The 21,764-nt window shown below is 40.0% G+C and overlaps 1 protein-coding gene across 1 annotated transcript in view; it reads right to left on the minus strand.

Annotated features, from left to right (window-relative positions):
• banp (BTG3 associated nuclear protein) overlaps window positions 1-21,524 on the minus strand; it is a 37,507-nt gene extending 15,983 nt beyond the window's left edge. The window contains exons 1-11 of the mRNA XM_074676699.1: window positions 21,378-21,524; window positions 19,591-19,669; window positions 19,188-19,300; window positions 18,867-19,066; window positions 18,084-18,173; window positions 17,701-17,864; window positions 16,423-16,662; window positions 14,546-14,704; window positions 12,467-12,588; window positions 10,646-10,717; window positions 8,795-8,839 (exon numbers count right to left, since the gene is read on the minus strand). Coding sequence (XP_074532800.1) covers window positions 8,795-8,839; window positions 10,646-10,717; window positions 12,467-12,588; window positions 14,546-14,704; window positions 16,423-16,662; window positions 17,701-17,864; window positions 18,084-18,173; window positions 18,867-19,066; window positions 19,188-19,300; window positions 19,591-19,660 — 1,275 coding nt within the window. The 5' untranslated portion in view covers window positions 19,661-19,669; window positions 21,378-21,524. The remainder of the gene's footprint in view (window positions 1-8,794; window positions 8,840-10,645; window positions 10,718-12,466; window positions 12,589-14,545; window positions 14,705-16,422; window positions 16,663-17,700; window positions 17,865-18,083; window positions 18,174-18,866; window positions 19,067-19,187; window positions 19,301-19,590; window positions 19,670-21,377) is intronic.
• Window positions 21,525-21,764: the final 240 nt, after the last annotated feature.

Raw genomic sequence — 21,764 nt, forward strand, 5'->3', positions numbered from 1 at the left:
CAGTACAGACCGAGAGACCAGAGTCAAACTGGAGTCCATGACCCAGTTCCCACAATGACCGTGAATAATGCATCTTGGGACAGTGCAACAGATGCACCGCAACATGTGCTGACAGAAGGGGATGGCAGGGGTTCAACTAGGGTGAGGAAGTGAGGTGGGGAATGAGTTCAGACTCTTCAAAATCATATCCAAAGCCCCCAATGGGCGGTGATCAGGTCCATGGTGAGTGAATGACGCAGGGAGATGACAGGATCAGTAAATTTGAAGAAGTAAACGGCTGTCTCTTGTGGTATGCTGAATATTTCACACTGTCACGCCATAGGTTCACAGTTTACAAAAGAGTTGTTACATCACCAAACGTGGACTTTCTACTCTTTCTATACATTTTGTAGTAATTAACCTTTATTTAGCTTTGCTTCATGCAGAAGGAAGACTGACATTTTGATGTGAAAGAAAAGTCTAGGTCATTTGTGCTAGCTTGAGTATCATCATCTCCTTCAGTGTTCTCAAGCAGCACCTGGTTGAATGTGTTGGTTTAACTATGTTTTGTGCACTTTAAATGGTCTCAGTTTTCAATCATAAATGGGACAAAACATCTTTTCCAGACGGTCTGCCTTTTTTGGCTTTTCTCCCCGTCCTTTTTTCCCCTTTTTCCCTTCCCCTCATCAGTTGCGCCTTTCATCTTTCAGTTCTCCATTTGGTCTGCATCAGTGCTGGGTAAGATCACAGCACTGAGAGGAGGGCACTAGATAAGAGGCTACGACAGACAAGGAGAGTCGTTGTTTTATAGTTTCTTTTCTTTTCTTTTCTTTTGTCTGACACAAGTTTTCATCGGCACAAAGAGATTTATTTTGGTTCACCCTCTCAGTTAGCATTGCTAAGCTAAGCTGAGGGCTAAGCTGGCATAGCCTGAAGTGGCAGCAGACACAGAAACATCAGATGTAATTAAGAGTCACCAGCTGGACAAATAAAAATGTGGGATGTGTTGGGCATATGGAGATGATCTTGAATGCAGAGATTATTAGGTGACAGTAAGAACAGAGGGCAGCCCTCTTAAAACGTAAACACAGCGTGTCCACTTAACTACAAAGACACCTCAATTACTTTGTCATAAACTGAAGCAGGAGTTTGACCCCTCTGAGTTAGAAAAAAACTACAACCCTCTCACTCTTGTCTTACTTCAAGGGGCTGAGGACTATCCAGAAAAGCCAGTGTTTTTCCAGGAAAAACACTCAATTTCCCATGAGCTCTTGCACCTACTGTTGTGAGGACATGACTCTTACTAAGGTGTGTTTGATTTGAAGCCAATGAATAAAGAGCAGATCTTCTTTTAACACTACATTTCTCTGGTCAAGACAACTTTTTACAAAACCTTTTTACAAAGTGACGTGGTACTGTATTTATCGTCCGTAACTTGTAATGTTAGTGAATCCTGGACATGTCCTGCTAGTGCTCAACTACCAAGCAGAGTTAATGTAACCTTACTCTTCATTTTATTTATAGACTGTCAAGTTTGAACAGACCACTGCAGAATAACAGCTGCATGCGGGTTGGAATGAACATTATCACAAACATTTTAACTCATGTTTTAGCCTTTACCTGTGCTCTACCACTCTCCAGTTAAGCTGTTTTTTTTTGTTTGTTTTTTGCTCTTCTGTGCTTTTTCTGTCTGACAGTTAGGCTCCTGTGTCCACCGTCACTTAAAAATTTATCCAAGAAATCCTTTTCAGCAGAAAAAAAAAGCACAGCTCTCTCTTCTCACTACTAAACTTTGTCAGCCAGCTTGGTGTTGTCATGGGAACTTCTATCTAGCATAAAATAATCTGGTCCTGTCTGGCTTGATGGGGATTTTACGTTCCAGTCTCTTGTTTACACAGAAACAGCGTTTTAGCTTACCTAAAACGGAAACTTTTGAAACTTCCAGGGTGGTATTTTTCTGAGAGGCCTCAGCCACTCTTGCCTTGTATACAGCAAGCTGGAGTTGTCAGTGAAAACGCTGATGTCACATTCTTCTTTGAGCATAAAACAGTACAACAGTACAACGGTACTGTTATCACAAACTACCATGTTGTGCTTGTGCTGCAGAAAGAGCTGAATCTGCTCTTTCAACAGCATCTGTTGCACCACATCTGCATTTGGCGTTCAATTATTACACCAGATGATTGGCCCAACTCCACTTCGGTGGAGAGCTACCTCCTAGACAAGACAGTTATAGCACCAACTACAGGGTTGCATGCTTACCACAGCATTTTTACTCCCTCAGTGTTTCCGTGAAATGCAGATTTTTTTTATTGAGCTTTTTCCGTTTTTGGGTGAATAATTGTTATGGGCCTAAGAGAGGGGGACACAGGTCACATTTTGGAAGTACAAGTCAAGTCTGAAGTCTTAAAGGGCAGCGCTTGTTCACGACAATCCAAAACTGAAAGTTCTGAAGCCAGCTGCATGCAGCTGCAAAATACTGCCAAAAACAGCAGAATGACACCTTACATGTGGCTGTTAAGCGCTCTCTCCCAAAAAAGTGAATGAGTTCAAAAGCTCAAGTCTGCATCAAGTCTCAAGCCACGTCAGTGTGCAACTTGACTGTTACTAAATCCAAGTTCACCCACAGACTTTGCAGTTCTGTGTCTTAACAGGTTAAGGAAATTTCACTCAGTTTTGACTCTTTGCTTAGTGTTTTTTAACCTTTGGTCAGACGGTTAGCCAGAATTCATATCTCTGTTCCAAAAGTTAGAAATTATTCACTTTGGAAAATCTCCATTCAAATTCTGCATAAAAATAGTCCTCTGGTTTGCATTTAAGTGTGTTTTTAGTCCAAGAAAGATTAACCAATCACACATTAGGCTCTGGCTTTCTGCACGGAAAGCTGTTCACGTGGGAAGCACATCTCAAAACCAATGGTATCATCTTAGGATGATTGTGCTTTTTATGAATCCCTAGAGACCAAAATTTGCACACAGCTGTACTTAGATGTGCTAATAGAAGGTGGTATTCTGTTACTTTATGTATAAAACATGCAAGCACTGAGATTCTGTTTCTATCTGTTGGCTGTAACGGAAGCTTTTAAGAGTTGGCTTTTGAGATATTAATGCATTCTAATCTCCAGATTGCGCCTGTAGTGAAACAGAAAGGGCACATTTGCTCTAAGTTAACTTAGTGACTGAGAATAATTTACGATACCATAACATCTGTTTAAATGCTGAATTAGGTTCAAATGAATACGATGAATAATACCCTAAGGTCACAGATAAGATGCATGGAATCTCCACCCAAAACTGAGATCCAAAAAGAAAAACAAAAGACATGTAACTGCAAAATCTGCTTTTTGATGATGGACCTTGAAAGGAAAAGTAGTGCAGTGCAGGGAAACATGAATAAATGTATCTACACGTGCATTAAATAAAAGATCCTGATTGAGGCTGAGTGTGACAACTCGTCATTTTCAAGTACTACATCTTAGTGCAGCCAAAACTCCACCTAAGAGTATGAACATCTGTCAGTTATTGACAGTGAGTGACTGAATGAGGCTGGCGGCCTTTATAAGACAGGTGTAAAGAAGAGCTACATTGCACTGGGAGGATAAAAGATTGGGAATTTAAAGGAGAAGAAAACAGCCTGAGAGTAGGAAAAAAAAACGTGAGCCTTTGTGTGATGAACTGTATGGTGGGTTACACTAACACAGCCTGAGCGCTCTTCTGCCAGATTACAAAAACAGTGACATCATTCATAGCCCATTTGATCCAAGCCTCTCTGTAAACACACAAATTACACATTAAAAAGCAGACACCAGGAAAAAAAGTCTGATCTGTATTATCTTTGTTCGAGACTCTAAAAATCTTGTCCAAGATACATTACACTTATCATCACGACATAATATTTCATTTGTATGCAGGCATATGTGGTGATAATGATTTATCTCATGAATAAATGCTATCACCAAAATCATTCTTGCTCGGGCTCTGTTTCCCCTCGAGTGTCCTTGTCCTCTTTCTGTGATTCATCAGCTTTGAGAGCTGACCTTGTTGCTCCATGAGGGTATGCGAGGAGACACTGCCACTGTTAAGCACAACTGCATCTGTGTGAAAAGCTTGACCTGCACATGACGGTTAAAGAATAAGTGAGTATGTGTTTGTTTTGGCGCTGCACTTATATCATTTTACAGACCCAAACAAAGCAAAAGCAAAGAAAAAAGGAAAAAATAAAAGAGCTTTTTATTGGACTGGGCTCCCAGACGCTGCCAAGGGAATTGAGGCCTTTTGTGCAGTTCTTTGTTCTTGCATCCTGGAGCGCTTCGGTGTCGTTCTCACAACCAGCGCCTATGCATATCCCACAATGCAGTCACAATGACTTCTTTTTGAAATGCATTACTTAAACCCTATGGATACAACTCGATGGTAACCTGCAAAATCAACTCAATGAACTTCTTTGAAGACATGCTGCAAATGTGTGTTGTGGTGCAAAATCTAAACCAAAAGCTGTCCTAATCTTGTTCCAAGATCCTAGAGAGAGAGACAGAGAGGAATGCCTGGAGTCAAGCTCAGCGAGCAGGTCACCCGAGGACACGAGCATGAGTGTGTGTTTATGAGTGTGTGAGAGAGAAGAAGCAAGGGGATATGTGGTGACTACCTCAATCAATTGGAAACACACACTGAGTCAAACAGCTCATAAAACAATACAAACAACCAAAAAAAAAAAACAGCTCATACAAAGCAGATGCATTCACACATTATAAATGAGTGCAGATAGATAGCCGATGGCGCCGTGATGATATGAGCGAACTGGATGACTGAGGTCTTAATCAGACCATAAAATGAAGAATAGAGCAGCCAAAAGTACATGCTTCCAGGCTGTGGGTGGCTTGTAACTTATTCTTCTGCTCAAGTTTCATCATATGCATTACATGCAAAGGGCGATGACTGTCTTGGTTTGAGAGCACAGCATCTGAGGTTCTTAGAAAGCAATAATGTGATCACACTGCTATTTGCAGCATTGAATTCACTACTCCTGTCCTGTAGTGAGCGAGGAAAACGGTTGTTACTTCCATTACATTGTCAATCCTCTAAAGTCTCTTAATTGGCGTTATGTCGATGGAAAAACCTACTTTTCAGCCTTCAGATGGTGCCAGAGGTGTATGAGTTATGGGCTGAGAGCATACGACAGAGCCAAAAAAGTGGCACATACAACTCAGAGAGCTTGAATTTATAGCTGCAGACTACATTCTCGACTATTTTTACTACAACCTTGGAAGTAAGAGGCAAGCAACTTTACTCGGCCTTTAAAAACGAGGGCCTCTGTTGGTCCAGGCCTGTTGTCCTTACAAGAGGCTAAAATATAATTTGGTAAGGGTGGTTTAAGCAGTAGGTCCATAAATTTGAAAGTTATCAGTTGCCAAAGCATGGCACACTGGTTTATTGCTCCATGACGAATAACTGTTTAACTCTTTAAAGGTCTCATGGTGATTACTACTTCTCCTTCATTCACTTCTCAAACAAAAGCATGACACTGCTAAGTGTTAGCTTGGTCAGTGCTCCACCCAGGGTCTTGATACAGGGCATTGTTTTGCTGCACAGCTCAAGCACTTTTGGGTCCTAGACCTCTATTGTTTTGTGCTCAAAGAGTTTTGGTTGGCACCACACCGAGCCTTCACATGGGCAGTACGCAGCATGAAACAATACAGCAAACAAGAGGGGTGTCTTCATCTCTTTCTTAGAATATCTAAGGATGTGCTCAAACATATTGGGATGTAATGAGTGTTATTTCTACTTTCCTAAGTATAATCTATGTGCAGTATGTCACATTTCAGTCACAAAAAAAATCTATTGGCTTTCCCATTAAAACACCTGTCCTAAAGAAACAACAACAGCTAAGCCGCCAGACAGGCAGCGTGAGACAGAACTTCCTCCCCCAAAGCCTCGCTGCTGGACAAACATGATGAAATCATGAATGTGGTAATTATGTGTTAGTCTTCAGGCAGCCATATGTGGCCTTCAGTGAACATACACAGGCCAGCTTTGCTTTGATCCAGATTCACTTGGATCTTAGAGGAAAGAAAGGAGAAACAGGAAGAGCCCTCGATCCAAAACATCCAGGACAGGGATGGAGGAAGAGGATGGACAAACAGACATGGACACTGACTGGGTGGACACAAAACTGTGTTTGTTTGTGTAGGTTTTAGAGGTGTTATGTTGGATGTTTCTAATTAGTTTATCATGTTTGCACCAACTATTGTATTGTTTATGTTTCTAAAAGGCAATGTGCATAGCTGGCTCTGGATTAAACCATCCAAACATAGCAAACTGTGCCATTTGCAAACACTAAATAACAATATACTATGATACATGATCAACAGGAAAAATAAACAGATGATGTAATCAACACTTTCACATCATGCACAGTGCTATCCTCTACATATGCTGAGCAAACCAACAGAAGAGACTTATAAAAAAAAGATGTAAAGAAAAAAACCCAACGGAGTTATAGAAATGCTTGAAAAACTATTCTGTGTATGTTTTAGTATGTATATTCAACACATGTGTTAGAGCTCAGGGGTCCACACAGTGCACTCTGTTGAGTGAGACTGAATGTAAACATAACTTCTGATTGTTAACGTAGAGACTCAGCAGGACACCTGCAAACTTAGATTTTCTGCCATTTTGACAGTAAACCCATATTTCTCACAGCTCTTCCACAGCCTGCCTCAGCAGTGTCTGGAAATGCCCCCCACTGACCAAATAAAACTTGTTTCATTCAAGATTTGATTCATTTTTAGTTGAAAAGATCACAGACATGTTCAAAGCAGGGGTTTATGTTTTTAAGGATTTAAACTGTCCCTCTGGTAACCACATTGTAGCTTTAGATGATTTACAGCTAAAAAAGATTGTATTTTACTTCCACTAGTGTTTTAGAAAACCTTTATGTCAGCCTGTGTGTGGAGCAATTCATTTTAGTTGCTGTCTCTTTAAGGCTCCCTGCTCCTTAAACCCCCTTATTTCTGATTGGCCAGCTCTCTGGAGGCATATCAGGGGCAAAGCTATGAGCAGACTTTGGTTGAGGCCCATCTCTCCAACATGTCATGAATGTCAGGAGATCCTTACATGACTGCCTCATAATTTCAGCAAGTTTCATGAAGATTTTTAGAATTCACACCTTGGACCAGAAACGTCTATCCTGAGATCACTCTTTTTGGCTTTTAATTTCCTGCTACAGATGCTAACTAACCTTGAGCCCCATACACCTTCATTTAACACTTACAGATATATTTTTTTTCCATCACAGAGTACAGGCTGCTCTCTCTGTCACATCCACACACAGTGCAGAAGCAGCAGAGCGGAGCAGATGACGACAGGGGAAAGTAATGAAGTGGTGCAAAACGTTTGTTTAATTACATGAAGTGTGCTGTGCCTGGTGTGTTAGTTGTGTGGTTTATCTTCGAATAGCTATGCTGATATGATTAGCACCAATCATTCTGTATTGATAAATTAAAAGGAGCCTTCCTCAATAAATACAGACATGATAACCTATGTTGTGCACCCTATTTATTGTAATGACAAGAAAACTAAGAACACAGTGAGACAAAGCAGTAAATATTAAATCTAGCAAGACGGTTGTTTGTTACTCCTCATAATCATTTCCGAGGATACGAAGAGGGTGGCTGGTTCTTAATGTGGCCGGAAACAGAGCCACACACTACCAGACAAATGTGGACAAATGCCCCCCAAACCCCCTCTGCACGGGGACGGAGGGGTCAGATCAGACAAAGCTGTTTAAGCAGTGTGGAGCTCACTGGGTCCATCCATCAATCACGGGACTTAAAGGGTTGTGCAGAGACTCATCAATTTAAAAAAATGTATAAATGCAAAAAATGAGTCAATACACACTAGAAAACTAAATTGGATGTGATGTATGTTTTGAGATTTAAATTTGAATTTTTGGGGGGGTTATTTATTTTATTGTGGGTTATTTATTTGTTTTTGTTTTGTTGTTAAAATCAATGACTGGTTAATGTAGGCTGTTGAAATTCAACTGTATGTGATGTCAGACCATCTGTTCTTTTTTAAAAGTTGTTCTAGTAGGGGCAGACAAATATAAGAGACATTTCTCTTCACGCTGCTTCTGCTTTTCTATCATGAATGTGTTTGTTTTAGGGTGTAATGTGCACCTGTGTATGGATTTGGTTGTCAGCTTTCATATATGGAACAAATGAATAAATAATAAGTAAATAAATAAAAACATAGACTTCTAAAGGACTTGATTTAGTTGTAAATATTTTCCTGTGATTTCTTTTGGTGAATATATTTTCTCTAACTTTTCAACCAACTCAGTACAGCCCTGGTTACATTTTATTAATGATGAGGCTCAGGCTTAAGTAACCATGTTTTTAAATGTCTATTTGAGTGAGTATGCACTGATTAGGTGTGTTTAGACTATTAAATTTAACCAGCTTCTCATTCTATTAGGTCCTCAATGGAAAAGTGGAAAACTGGCAAAGCGTAACATGTTTGTGAGAGGAATTTGGTTTAAGTAAATGCAGCTTTAGTCAGACTATTGGCCAAATGTTCTGTACACCAAAAGTACAACAACTGCATTCCCAGGAACAGTTAAACAGAAACAAGACACCAGGGTTTGTTAAGAGTTATTGCACATATAATGTCCATACATTAACATAGATAAGCCCATGTGTTGGAGAAATTACGTATCTTATCATCAAAGATCTGATGAGGACTTGAGCAACAATCTACAGCATGGATTTGTTCCTGTAGAGTAACTAAGATCACATTTGCTGAGACTGTGTTCTTACCTGTCCGTCCTGACCGACATGTACCTGGTGGATCTGAAGGTTTCCCTGAAACAAAGAAGTAAAACATTACATCAAAGTCCTGATGCCATATCGTACATTCACAGCTCTGTATACACATTTCAGCCAGCAAACTTAAAGACATACAGATGTCATAAACATCCATATTTCTACTTTCTTTGCCTTTATTTTTGCAAAAACCTGTGTGGAACTCAGACTGACAAGACCTGGGCTGCCACAATATGACTGACGCAAACATACAGCTGGAGTGAGACAGTGTGAATATCTCCTTGTTGAAAATGTTTACATTGGACTCTGGGCATTTGGGGTTTGGCACAGAAGTATTTGAACACGATGACATAAGTGTGCAAATCGGATGCAATGTCTTTGCATGTATGTCAGCTTTTCTGTCATTTCTGGCAACGCTAATGCTGCTGTAAACAAAAACAGAAACCCCTTCAGGCACACGCAGGCCTAATCACTGTCTCATCAAGATAAAATGGCTATCATAAAGTATCTGAACACCCACAGTGATGTTAACAAGACCACAAGAGAGAGGACATCATTTAAGCCATATTTAGCCAACCCTAAGTTTCAGCTGTGTTCCCTTGCTAATTTTATTTCATGTATATATATCAAGCTGTGTCTGAGCTGCCATATGGCCAGAGAGCAGTGTAATCTCTCAAACAGCTCATTTCCTTTTCATGCACGCAAAAACCAATGTCTTTGAAGAGAGGGGCCCATTCCTAATGAAAACATATTCCATGAGTGGCAGTTGAGAGATTTGGGATTTTGTTGCTAAGCTTTGAACTCCAAAAAACAAACAGTATCAAGGAATAGGAAGGAGAGAGGAGAAGAAAATCTGGGCTCGGGCACAAAGAGCAGGAAAGACTTTAGAGCTTTTCTGCCTCCAGTTCATTCTGTCTCTCTCACTCAATCCTGCATTTCTTCTTCTGAGTTTAGCCCAACTGAGTAGGAAATGAGAAAAACACTTGGTCAAGGTGTCAACTGCTTTTTGCATAAATGTCCTGCTCGTGTGGAAGCTATCATTTACAGTATGTGATTACACATGCATGTGTGTACACAGACTGGTGCCTTGGAGTGGAAATGTTTCCCACATTCTTAAGAAGTCACTAACAATGATGCGGAAATTTCTTTCAGCAGTCGGTGCAGTGAGGAGTCAGATTTTGATTTCAGCTGGCAAGCTAGCGCTGCGTGTGCTAGTCTGCTGGAAACATGAGACATCTGGGCATTTTGGGGACTGAAAAGTCATGAGCGAATGGATATGGAAGCAAATATATTTACACATCAATATGCTCATCACAGAACATCTGTTTTTGATCAAACTCACTAATAGCTGCAGTGTTGTTAGGTATACTTGGATGCATTAGGCTTCACTGAAATGCATTTGGTATGGCCCAACACAAACATAAAGAGCGCAAAGAGAGCATGCATGTTTAGATTCTAACTAGGTTAATTTGAGAGATGAAAAAGTATTTTACACTCTGTTTCTGCTTCTCTAGATGGAAATCAGCCTCTTGTTCCTACAAAAGGAGTAACTACAATGCAACTTTTAATACATCACACCAATTCTTCTTTTCCACAAATGCAATTTTTTTTCCCAAATCTCAAACCAGACTTCTAGTGAAATGAACTGACATCCCCACACTTAAGAACTTGTTTTCCTTCCCAGACCATTTCTCCCTCAAGCGTGAGTTCGCTGTAAAAATTATATTCTTGTTTAGAGACTAATTCTCCTGACTGACGTGTTTGGTAAGAAACTTAATACACTGAGAATGACTCAAGAAAAGGAGCGGCACTTTTCTCTAGATAAACACACACACACTAAGTTACCTCACTGTCTTGTGTGATCTGCACCTCCTCTCCTTGTGGCACCTGGGCAATATGCAGCTGACCCTGTGGGATCTGAGAGACACAGATGACAGATGAGGGACAGAAGAACCAAAGAAAAACTCCACAAATTAATAAGTGCACACATGTTTTCCTGTAATCCTTAACATTACTCCACAGGGAAATTAAGTTGTTTATTGTTATGTGGTGGTAAAGTATGGCTGAAGGACCTGTTCACACATTTTTAAACCAACTGTCTGGATCCCATAGTTTGATTGATATGGTTTATGAATTTATTGTTATAATGTATACATTACATTTGCTATCAATCAGCCAAAGAAACAATCCAAATCTGCTCAGTAACTATTGATGGTTCCCGCCCTGAACCACAGCCAGTAAGTATACTTGATTTCCTTCGCTGTATTAGCAGCACTCATAAATTTCAGGCTCAGCTGCACCCTCTAATAGCCTGCAGAGCGTCGGGTGGGTAATAACTGCACAGCAAGTTCCTGACAATCATCAGTCTCTCCCACTCCTCCACCTTATTGCCTAGCTTCTCTTCCTGCCTATCCACCGTCCGTCTTCTGGGTTGGTTCCTTCCAGTCACCTATCATGAGAAACTCCAAACCCATGCATCACGCAAGACCCTGTTAACAGCAGCAATGCACCACGCTGTAAATTATGAGGTTGCTTGTAGCACTGTCATTACATAAAATGGGTGTACCTCCCAGCAGAATGGAAATTACTTCCCTAATGCTCACTTAGTATAATCAAATCATGTGTTACAATTACATTCACATATTTAAATTGTTTACACCTGCACTCACACTCAAGCATTTGTAGCACTGCTGAAAGCGACTAATCTAATTTCCTTTCCCTGTGAAAGAAACGTTCACCGGCTTGCAGCTTGTGTGCGTGTTGTATTGGCTGATTGAACGCACAGCATGTAAACAAGCTCCTCTCATCTGGCTAAAGTTTGTAAACCTCAGTGATTAAATTTGAAATAACATCTTGTCCTTTATCATTTTGATCATTTCTGAAACAAAGTTAAGATCCAAAGCTGTCAACTTTCTCATCTTTGAGACAAAAATTGTGTGATTGTTTTAAAGACCCAGTGTCTACCTCAGTTAAAACCAGACAGTAACAGCTTTTGACCCTGCACCAACTGTTAGTTAATATGGACCATACATCTCCACTTAATGAACAAAAGTAAAGCCAAAATTCAGGACATTAAACCACATGCTGGCCTCCTGACATCACTTTGGGGCCTTTTGAGTCAGTCTGAAGCAGACAGTCAAGGATGAGGAAAGTCAGGTGACTCATTTAATTTCTATGTTGCCACTCTTTTATGTAGCACACACTACATTTTGGTGCAATATTTGTCAACAGAGCTATTAATCATGGTGTTACACCTCTTTTTACAACATCAAAAACAGCTACATCCAAACGTGGGCATGAATTGTCTTAAAAAATAATGTTAATGACAAAAAAATTGGCAATTTTTGACTCATGTCTTGTCTGATAACACAGAGAGGGCAGAGTTTATGACCTGTACAACAGTAAGTCAGATAGGAATCAAAATGGTTTGCCTTCACTTTTGGGGAGCTGTGATGTTGTCCATCTGTTTTGAGAGTTCATACACTCAATAGTGACCCTAAGTCATTACAGCTGTAAGAGATCATCCAGAAAATATAGTAAACTGCTTATCAAATACATAAGAAAGTAGTAAAGGGGATGATACAGACATAGAGGACACTTCATTATGTGTCTTTAAATTTAAACATCTGCAAAAGAGTCATAGAAAGAGCCGCGCCTCACACTTACCACTTGAACTTGTCCATCCTCACCAATTCGGTGAAACTGGACCTGCTGGTTGGCGAGTGTGTAGTGCAAAGTCTGTGGAGTGGTGGTCTCAATGTGGGCTGTTTCCTCAGTCATGCCTCCCTCTAGTTAAGAGGACAAGCAGAGTGGTCAGTGATGGGTTTGTGTGCCCAGAGAAAGTAGGTCAGAGAAACAGAGGTCAGCACAAATAATTCCAGCATACACAAGAAATACAAATGAAACAAAACACAGAAACGAAAACCCAATCTACAGTCAGACAGGATCCTGTAAAGGGCCTCGGAAACCTCCTTGAAAAAAAACTGGCTAATTCCCAGACCATCTGTTCAATGTTGCTGTGTTTATAGTCTATCAAATGCCTAAATACACAACAAGGTCTCTCCAGCTTGCCATACAAACACACTTGTAGTCAAGCAGCTAAACACAAACTCAAGGCTTGAATCAAAACACTAGAAATCATACAAGCAATCTTAAATCTTTTTGCTTTTCATTCAAAAAAGTGTGTCGTTTTCTAACCACTGTAGCATCTCTATTATTCTAGGATGCCTGACAAGTCCAAGCAAAGCGGCTAAATTCAGGTATGGCTGTATTTAATTCTTTTTAAGTGTTGATGAGCAATGTACAGAGTTCATCAAACAAATAAAGATAGATTTAAATAAATAAAGACTGCACGTGTGAATTGGTTTGTAGCTGCAGATAATTCTTTTAAATCACCAACCCCTGCTCCAAACCAACTTTTAAAACATGGAAACAGAGGTGGGACATTGGAGAGATGCAGCCTAAACTGAGAACTTCTTTAAAAATTATTGCTTTATATCACCAGCTCATAGTATCCCAATATTTTGCAAACTATCACATTGAGCCGTTGAATTGCAAATTCATTTTCAAAATACAGTCAAAATCAAGGCTTTTTTTAGTTTTGAGGTCATTTTTCTAGCAGAAGCACAGGGAGCTCATTGTTTTAGAAACAGAAGATTCACCTATTTCCGGTCTATAAAATGTAATCTGATGATGGATGAAATGATTGTTTGGCGTGTGCGTTTTCATGTCTGTTCAAGGATCAACTGATTTTGTATTTTTGTTTTTACTCTAGGGTGTGTGGCCTAAAAAGGAACGGCCTGACAATCCACCCCTCATGTGTGCACACAGGATATTTGGGTTTCCCCCACAGTTTAACTTTTCCCTGGTCAGAGGTGAGAGGTGATGGCTCACAGGGAGGGAAGGACAGCAGGCATTGTGTGCAGATTACAACCATCTGCAGCAATTCACGCTGTGTCTGCGTTTGGGTTAAGGTCTAAGAACTTTTTTTTTTTTTTAAGCGGATAAAATAAGACGTCTGACTGACAGACACTGAAAACGGTTTTTGTGATCATTTCTATTCAAATTAAATGATAGAAGAGGAGTTCTCATCATTTGTCTTACATTGTGAAAAGTGTCACAATAAGTGATATCTGAAATATCCTTATTTTTATACTTGGCAGTTGATACAGTCGAGTAAGGAGACAACTATTTTTTTCAGCAGAACAATTCACACAAAGAAAAAAATTCTGGTATAAACTAAGCAATACCCTGGTATTTGGGTATTAGCACATCTAAAATAATGAATTCATCACTCAAGCTGTGCAGCAGTGCTTAGAAATGGGCTGCATGATTCTGAGAAAAACACAAGATATTGCCATGTGTTTCCTTTCTCCGATATTTGTTGCAATATGGTAAAATTTCAGGAAATGAAACCACATAAATGTGTCTTACATCATCAGCTGATCATTTTTCTGACAGCAGAGCAAATAGAAAGTGCTGTTTTCCTCAAACCAAGGAGAAAGCTGTAATGTGCTTGCTACCAAAGTCTTTCACAAGAAAGTCTCAGAAAGTTCAAATGTGCTTTTATTTGTGCAGCAACAAACACTTAAAAGCTTTAACAGTTGAATGGAATATGCTTTTAAAATGTCATCTAGGCCGCAACTCACATATTTTAAGGATTATCGCATACTTCTTCACTACAACATTTCAACATCACACACATGAACATGCCAGTTTGTAAAGGGACAATAAACTGAAATGTACCTGAAGATGCAGCGCGAGGTGTACGCTTGGAGAAGCTCTTGACAGCCAGGCTCTGGCCTCTCTGTTTACGTCTCCACGCAGTGCGACACTTGGAGTCAATGCTTTGCTTGATGCGGTACCAGTCTGACTCAGAAATTCCAAATTTATGGAACAAGTGGCCTATGAGGAAACAAAGTAGAAAAGGGGCAAAAAATATCAAACATTTTTGGCTTCCTCACTAATGGGTCAATTTTATCCCTAAGTTTACAACATGTCCACAAGAGACCTTTTATTTTAGGTGCCAATTTGCTTTGAGAACTGTGCCGTGCCTGCTCTATTCAGGTAAAAGTTTTAACTTCAGTGGATAAAACATGTAAACCAAGTGGGAGTACAGCACGAAGCAGTGGCAGCACAACGATGTATATTATGAAAAAGCCAAGGTTTCACTGACTGACCCTGACAGAGTAGTAACATGCCTATGGCTTTCATTCAGCTCCATAATAATACCAATAATTGATAGAGATCAAAGAACTGTCATTGTTAATAAGGCAGACAAGATCACTATGGTTGATATGAGCTAGTTATTCTGCAATCCACATTCTTTGTAGCAAACAACTGTTCTGATGTGTTTATTTCACCTCTGTGTCCATTCACATGCAGAGCAAACACAGGTTTGTGACAGTGCCTCTTCAATCCAGGGAGATATAGGCATGTATGACTGGGTGCAGCTGTATTCAGCTGCTGTCTACCTCACCGTAATGAACTGTTTAAAGGGAGAGAACAGCTTGACAGCTCATTTATACATAAATTAAAAAAGCAGCTCCAGCCTCAGGGCAGAAAATGAGATAGGGAGACAGCTAAGGGGTATCATGGGATGGCAGTGTTTTTTCACCTGACGGGTCCTGCACAGGCAGGCAGAGCAGTTGCTTCTTCATTCCTTCTCTTTCATTTTTTTTCCCTTTTGGGAAAGCAGAATGAGTCACCCAAAAGTCACCTGGCTCTGCTCCAGCTTCTGCATACCTCGATGTCAGGGCAAATCTGCATGTAACTGTACACACCCACAATGCACCGACGAAATACAGGTAACCGAGTGCGCAGCTACTTTTGCTATGGGGGATATTTACTCAAATCTCCTGCAGGGGGCACAAGCTGCACTGTGGAGGATGGGAAAAGCTAACACAGACTTCACTTGTGCGATATAAATTTACTTTATAGCCAGAGAACTTACATAAATATCCGTCTGTCTGCCTGTCGTCACAGACCTGACTCTGCTTAATCTGAAATCAAAGAGTTCACTGTACGGAGGGTGACTCCATAAGGGTCTTTGTAGCAGACATGTGCTTGTCATTTAGAGTCTGGTATGTTGTAAAATGTGTTGCACATTTATGCGTGTGTGCTATGATGAATGCATGTTGTTGTAACCCAGCCTTGGGAATACAGGCTACAGTCTATTTCTGTGTTCAATTTGATGCTGCTTTGTAATGAAATAGGGATGAAATGTGGGAAGGTCTCACAGAGTTCATTTATCGCTGTGAGGGGGCATGGATTAAAGCATGGCTGAGTGAAATTCATTAAATCTAACTGTGCAACAAACATGAAGTACTAATAAACAAAAAAAATGACTACAGTAGAAGCTACATCTGGGTCATCTGCTCAAAGAAGAAATCACAAACTTGCAAGTTAAACTGCAAAACTAAATGATGGAGAATGTGCAAGGCTTGTTGATCTCTTTCACTACCGGCAGCTGCTACTTAAAAGACTCTTCTTTATGTGAACTGAATGTATAGTGATTAATGTATACCATCAGGCTTTTCTCCGCTTTCTGAAACACTCTCACCAAATCAAGCAGCTGGCATGAAGTCATTTGATGCTTATGATTTTCACACAGGAGGACTCACAGCGAATGCCGAAGATCATGAGCGGGTCCAGCTGCTTCTTGCCGTGTTTGCCCTGGCCTGAGAGGTTTGACATGGCTTGAATCTCTCGATGGAACAAGTAGTCCAACAGTGTCAGGGCCATTTTCTCTGGTGTGCGGCAGTTTGAGGTGATATGGATCATGTCAGCTGGAGACACTGGGCAGCGAACCCGCATCTCAGAGTTGGTTTCATCCCCTAACCAGGTGCCTGCTGGGTAATCCTCTGGAGGACACAGGAAAGGGAACAATTACCCAAACGATTCTCAATCAGCAAACATCTTATACAACAGCACACCCATGTGGTGATTGAGGGGAAGTAGGTAAATCCTGGGCAATCCTGTATTTTTCTGAAGCAGAATATGTGCTTTGGCTGTTTTCTCTCAGCGTATGTTAGACGTTATGTCAACCACACAAACAAACAGACAAACAAAGTATGGGAGACACTGCTCATAACACCAGATGGTACCATCCAGCTTGTTCTGACGAACATTTTATCATGGCAACCCACAGCTGCTAATAAATGAACGGTGGTATGTCTTTGAAGATAACTAAGTGCTGCCCAAATCCAATAAAGATTACTAAACCAAAAATCAGCTAAATTAACAACAATGTGGACTTAATATAAGTTAACAGAATGAGAAACCAACTGATCCCTTTCAGCTTTAGCCAGACCAACGAGAACAGACACTAAAAAGCTGAAAATACCAGTCAATAAAGCCTGAAGCAAAACCAAAGGGACATGAACATGACACATCAGCAAAGTTCACTTTCCATTCAATGTGGAGACCATCTGAAGGAGGAATGTAAGCCAAGAGAACTAAAACAAAAGTTGAAAAATCTTTTAAGTATTTATTTTAGGAAGAGTGCGGCTTAGGAGGGGATGCGGCTCATCCACTTGCCAAATCAGAGTTTGACTTAGGGGGGCACTTAAACCTTTTAATCAAACTTAAGTACAGGATTACTTACTCATCAGCCCAAAATTGGCAATGACAGCCCTGATGTAGATGTTATTTGATAGTATGTCTGTTTAGTGACAGGTTAGATTAGCAGCTTAACCCTCACAAGTCACACCAAATGGAAAATCATCCAAATCAAGGATAAGAAGGGTCACGAAACAAGCCAGTTTAACAATGGTGGTACAGTAGAAGAAGGTCGATTACCAAAACATTGCTCATTAAATATTTCTGCAAGTTGGACTGGGTGCAGGATTTTTTTTTACTGATGCTGGTTTTATTTTATTACCTGTATTTAGGCATCATACCTTCTGAATTCAGTGTGATGAATGTGACATTTGGCGTGTTGCTAGAACTTCCACCATTTGACACAGAGTCACTGGCCTCCGAGCCGCTCTCTTGATCTTCCTGGCTCTCTTCATGACCAGGAACCTTTACTAAGATTGTGTTGTGCCGCCTCCTGGCTGCCGTGCTTTAATGAAAAGAGTAATGTGTTTACAGCATATTTGACATGCACACACATAAGGAGGTTGCATTCAGTGAGTAATCCAGGTTCAGTATTGAATAAAAACAAGATGAATGCTTGCATAATCGGTGTTTTCCACTAAAAACTCAAACATTGTCTTTGAGTCACAGTGATGAAAGAATTCATGCTTCTTTGAATTAGATAGGGCAAAAATAAAATACTCACTTGCTGAGCAGGTTCTCCAGTGGGGTGTCTTCTTGGCTGGTGCCTTTTGGGTTTTCATTGCTCACTATCACGTTTGTTTGTGGAACCACACTGAAGGTAAAGTAAAACACATAAGTTAACCAGCATGTCTGCACGTTGCGGCAAGTCCTGATACATGTAAGAAATGGGCCCCACATTAACAGTTAGGGTGGACGTGCGAGGCGCCTCCCTGTTGGCTGTGGCTGCCTGTTTCAGCAGCTCTCTCCTCCTTGTCCATTTCTTGTAATTTTTCATCTCTTTTTCGTCATTTTTGCATTTGGAGTGGATCATTACTTTGAATGATTCATTTGTTGGTCATGGACACCAAACTGTTAATTTCTTCAGTGATGTTTTGACTATTTTTGCTCCTGTGTGTGTCTGGATATCCTACATGTAACCATGGCCTCATTGTTTACATGTTAAACCAGGTGTTATCAGCCTGCAGTATGTCAATGCTAACTGGTGCAAGGCCTGATGATTTCCCACAAGGTTAGAAGATTGGCTGACTGGAGAATGATGGCCAAGCAGTCATCATCTATGTTGTTATGGACCTTTTTGCACTTTCTTTACACTTTCTTTCTTTTGTTTTCTTGATTGCTGCTGTGACTCCTCCTGAATTTCCCCTAGGGGATAAATAAAGTATTTTCTATTCTATTCTATCTAGTTTAGCCTTGGATTTACAATTCATCCCATTTGTTAACTTCTGAGTCTGACAGGTATAACAGAAAGTGGAAGCTGAGAGGATGCTAGCATGTGATGACTTACCATCGTACTTTGTTCCAAGTCTGAGTGGCCCCCTGAGGAGACCCTGCAACCATAGGGACTTGGATAGGACTCTTTGCACTGGGCATCATACTGTCCAGTTTTCGTCCAAGGGCTCTGCATGTTGCATCCAGAGCTTGTAACTTTGACTCAATTCCCTCTAGTCTCTGATTTATTGATGCCGTAAATGAGACCAACAGGTTCTAAATACAAAAATGAAAAGATAAATATGTGATTTGTCCTCAAGAGTCATAAAAGGTATCAATTCCTATATGTGATTTTTAAGTAAATATTTTCGGATGAGCTTTTTCACACAGCTTGTACCTTAATAAAAGATATGTCTTGGTTCATGTTGACACTTTCCTGGCTGTTGCTTAGTTTCCTCTTCTTCTTTTGAGGCTTCTCCTCATTGATATCTTCATGATTGTCAAGCATTTCTGTCAAGACAAACACAGAGACAGAAAAAAAGCTGTTGAAACCAACTTTCAAGATTCATATAGAATACACAGAATGATGCTCGAACACCACTGTTGGTGCATATTAAATACAAATTAGAGATGATAAGGAGAGGATGTAAATCTTGCACAGATAAAAACACAGAATAGAATAGAATAGAATAGAATAGAATAGAATAGAATAGAATGCACTTCATTAATCCTGAAGGGGAATTCAGGAACTAATAATAATAACAGTAACAAGCCATAATATTTTTACACAGCAACTTTACCTGTGTGGTCATCGTGGGCAAAGTCTTCAACTGTTATTTGCACAATTTCATCCAACTCTTGCTCGGACATCGTTTACAACTGAAATAAGGCCAAATGAAAACTTGATGAACTGCACAATACATTTCTTGACATGCTGCCATGACACAAAATATGTTAATGTGCACTGATATTTTAAGGGTTTTTTTAAGTTAAGTACTATAGATAAATCATTTGCTTCTACATTTTGTTTTTACTGTAATAGAGTCTGGAGTAGGTGAACTACACTATATGTGAATCATTTATAGTCTTCTCTTCTTAAGTAACACATGAAATAAAAACAAAAACATACAACTCTAGATAGAGATATCAAACTTGAAACATCCCAATAAATGAAATTATTACACAAATTACAAATGCAGTATATGTCAGGCTTATTCCCAAGGGCTCTGACCGTCTGTCTCTGTGGTCTGAGTAGATTTTTTGTGCCATATCATGTCTGCTGTGCATGTCTGCATCTTGTATGTTGCTTTTAAGGAACCTCACAGTGTCATGCTTTTCCATTTGTCTACTACTCACACTTACAAACACTACAACTCACACTCTATGTAAATATACTTGTTTTTGCATAATGTAATAGTCATTCACTCATGACCCATTGTCCATACTTATATACTTGTACAGCAACTGTGTAGCAGTCCTACAACAAACCCTTTAATTGCTTACTAGACTGGATTTTGTAGTTAGACTCAGGTGTATTGGCACATTTAAAATGAACAAACACAAAAGGTGTGCTATAATTTATTTTTGTGAATCAGACATCCTGCAATGCACGTTCCACGTGCACGTTTATTTATGATTTACATGTTGTTGTTGTTGTTGTTGTTGTTGTTTTGGTTAGTTTTTTAGCTCTCTTTTAGTTTTGCATTTCAGAGTTTATCTATGTTGGAGCAGGGGGAGTACAGTTTAAAACTGTTATCACTTGGCGATTAAATGTTTCTAAAGAGAAGATGAAAAAAGAACAAACAGAAATTCGCAATGACGTGTTCGTCGGATGTTTTTCACTGACTAAGCATAAGTCCGAGTCTATCATTTCTGTCTTATATTACCAACAAAAAGCCAAATTGCTTAAACGGTTCGAGGCATCTCGGAGATGAAGACGCCAACTACCAACATGTTTCAGTACCTTCAGCAAAGCGGAGTAGCATGGTATAGCACAGTTAGCTCTAGAAGCATAAATTGGATGTCGTACATACGCACTAGCAATAGCCCGCTTTGCATGACACTGCCCTCTATAATCTGTTTTAATTTCACAGCCATGAAAAGGCTCACAAAGCCAATGTTTGTCACTCTGAAATGTATTTCACGTTATGTCCCAGTTACGCTAACAAGGCTAGCTGTTAGCTCATGGGGCGGGAATGTCGCTTTAAACTAAACGAAAGTTAACCAGTGTGATATATATGCATTTACACATACTACGGATACTTAAATAGCTAACCCACAAGATTATATTTATACAAAAGTTAGTTACAACGCATTAATATGAACGCAAACACGCAAACCGTAGCTAGTAAAACCAAATAGGATTTGAAAGCTTGCGCGCGAACATCGAAGCTAAAGCACTGAAAATGATTCTATATTTAAGCTAGCATTGTGGTTAGCATGCTAGTTGGGCCTAAAGGCCGCCGACACGGTATTCCAAAGTCGAAAACATTTAGTAGAAATTATGATAAAAAATGATTTTGGGTGGTGTCTTTCCTCTCACTGCTGGCACACAACACATGTACCGTGTAAGATTGGGTTATATTACCATGTGAATGATGAATTCTCGTGTTGTTTGTAGAGATTCCGATAACGGCGTCGTTCCTCGCGAGAGATGAGCCTCCGCCTTCGTGTGTTGCTCACATGGGGACCGCTCAGCTGTAGAAGGAGCACAAGGCTGTCAGAAGCAGTCATCCTCCTGCTCGGCAGCGGCAGTATGCATTTTAAAGGAGGGTGTAACATTACTTTTTGTGTCATCCAACAGCTTCACAAGCAAAAAATAGAAATAATAACGCCGTTAATTGTGTGGTAACGTGGTTTCCACTAAAAGTGGACTAAACGGTTTTTGCGACGTAGATTGTGGTGTTGTAACATTTGACCCTTGACTTCACTAATAGCACAACACGATTAACCATGACATCAGTCATAATACACA

The sequence above is a fragment of the Halichoeres trimaculatus genome, unplaced genomic scaffold, assembly GCF_033239565.1.
Source record: "Halichoeres trimaculatus isolate MK-OKI-2021-1 unplaced genomic scaffold, fHalTri1.1 fHalTri1_scaffold_10, whole genome shotgun sequence".
NCBI classification, from domain to species: Eukaryota; Metazoa; Chordata; class Actinopteri; order Labriformes; family Labridae; genus Halichoeres; species Halichoeres trimaculatus.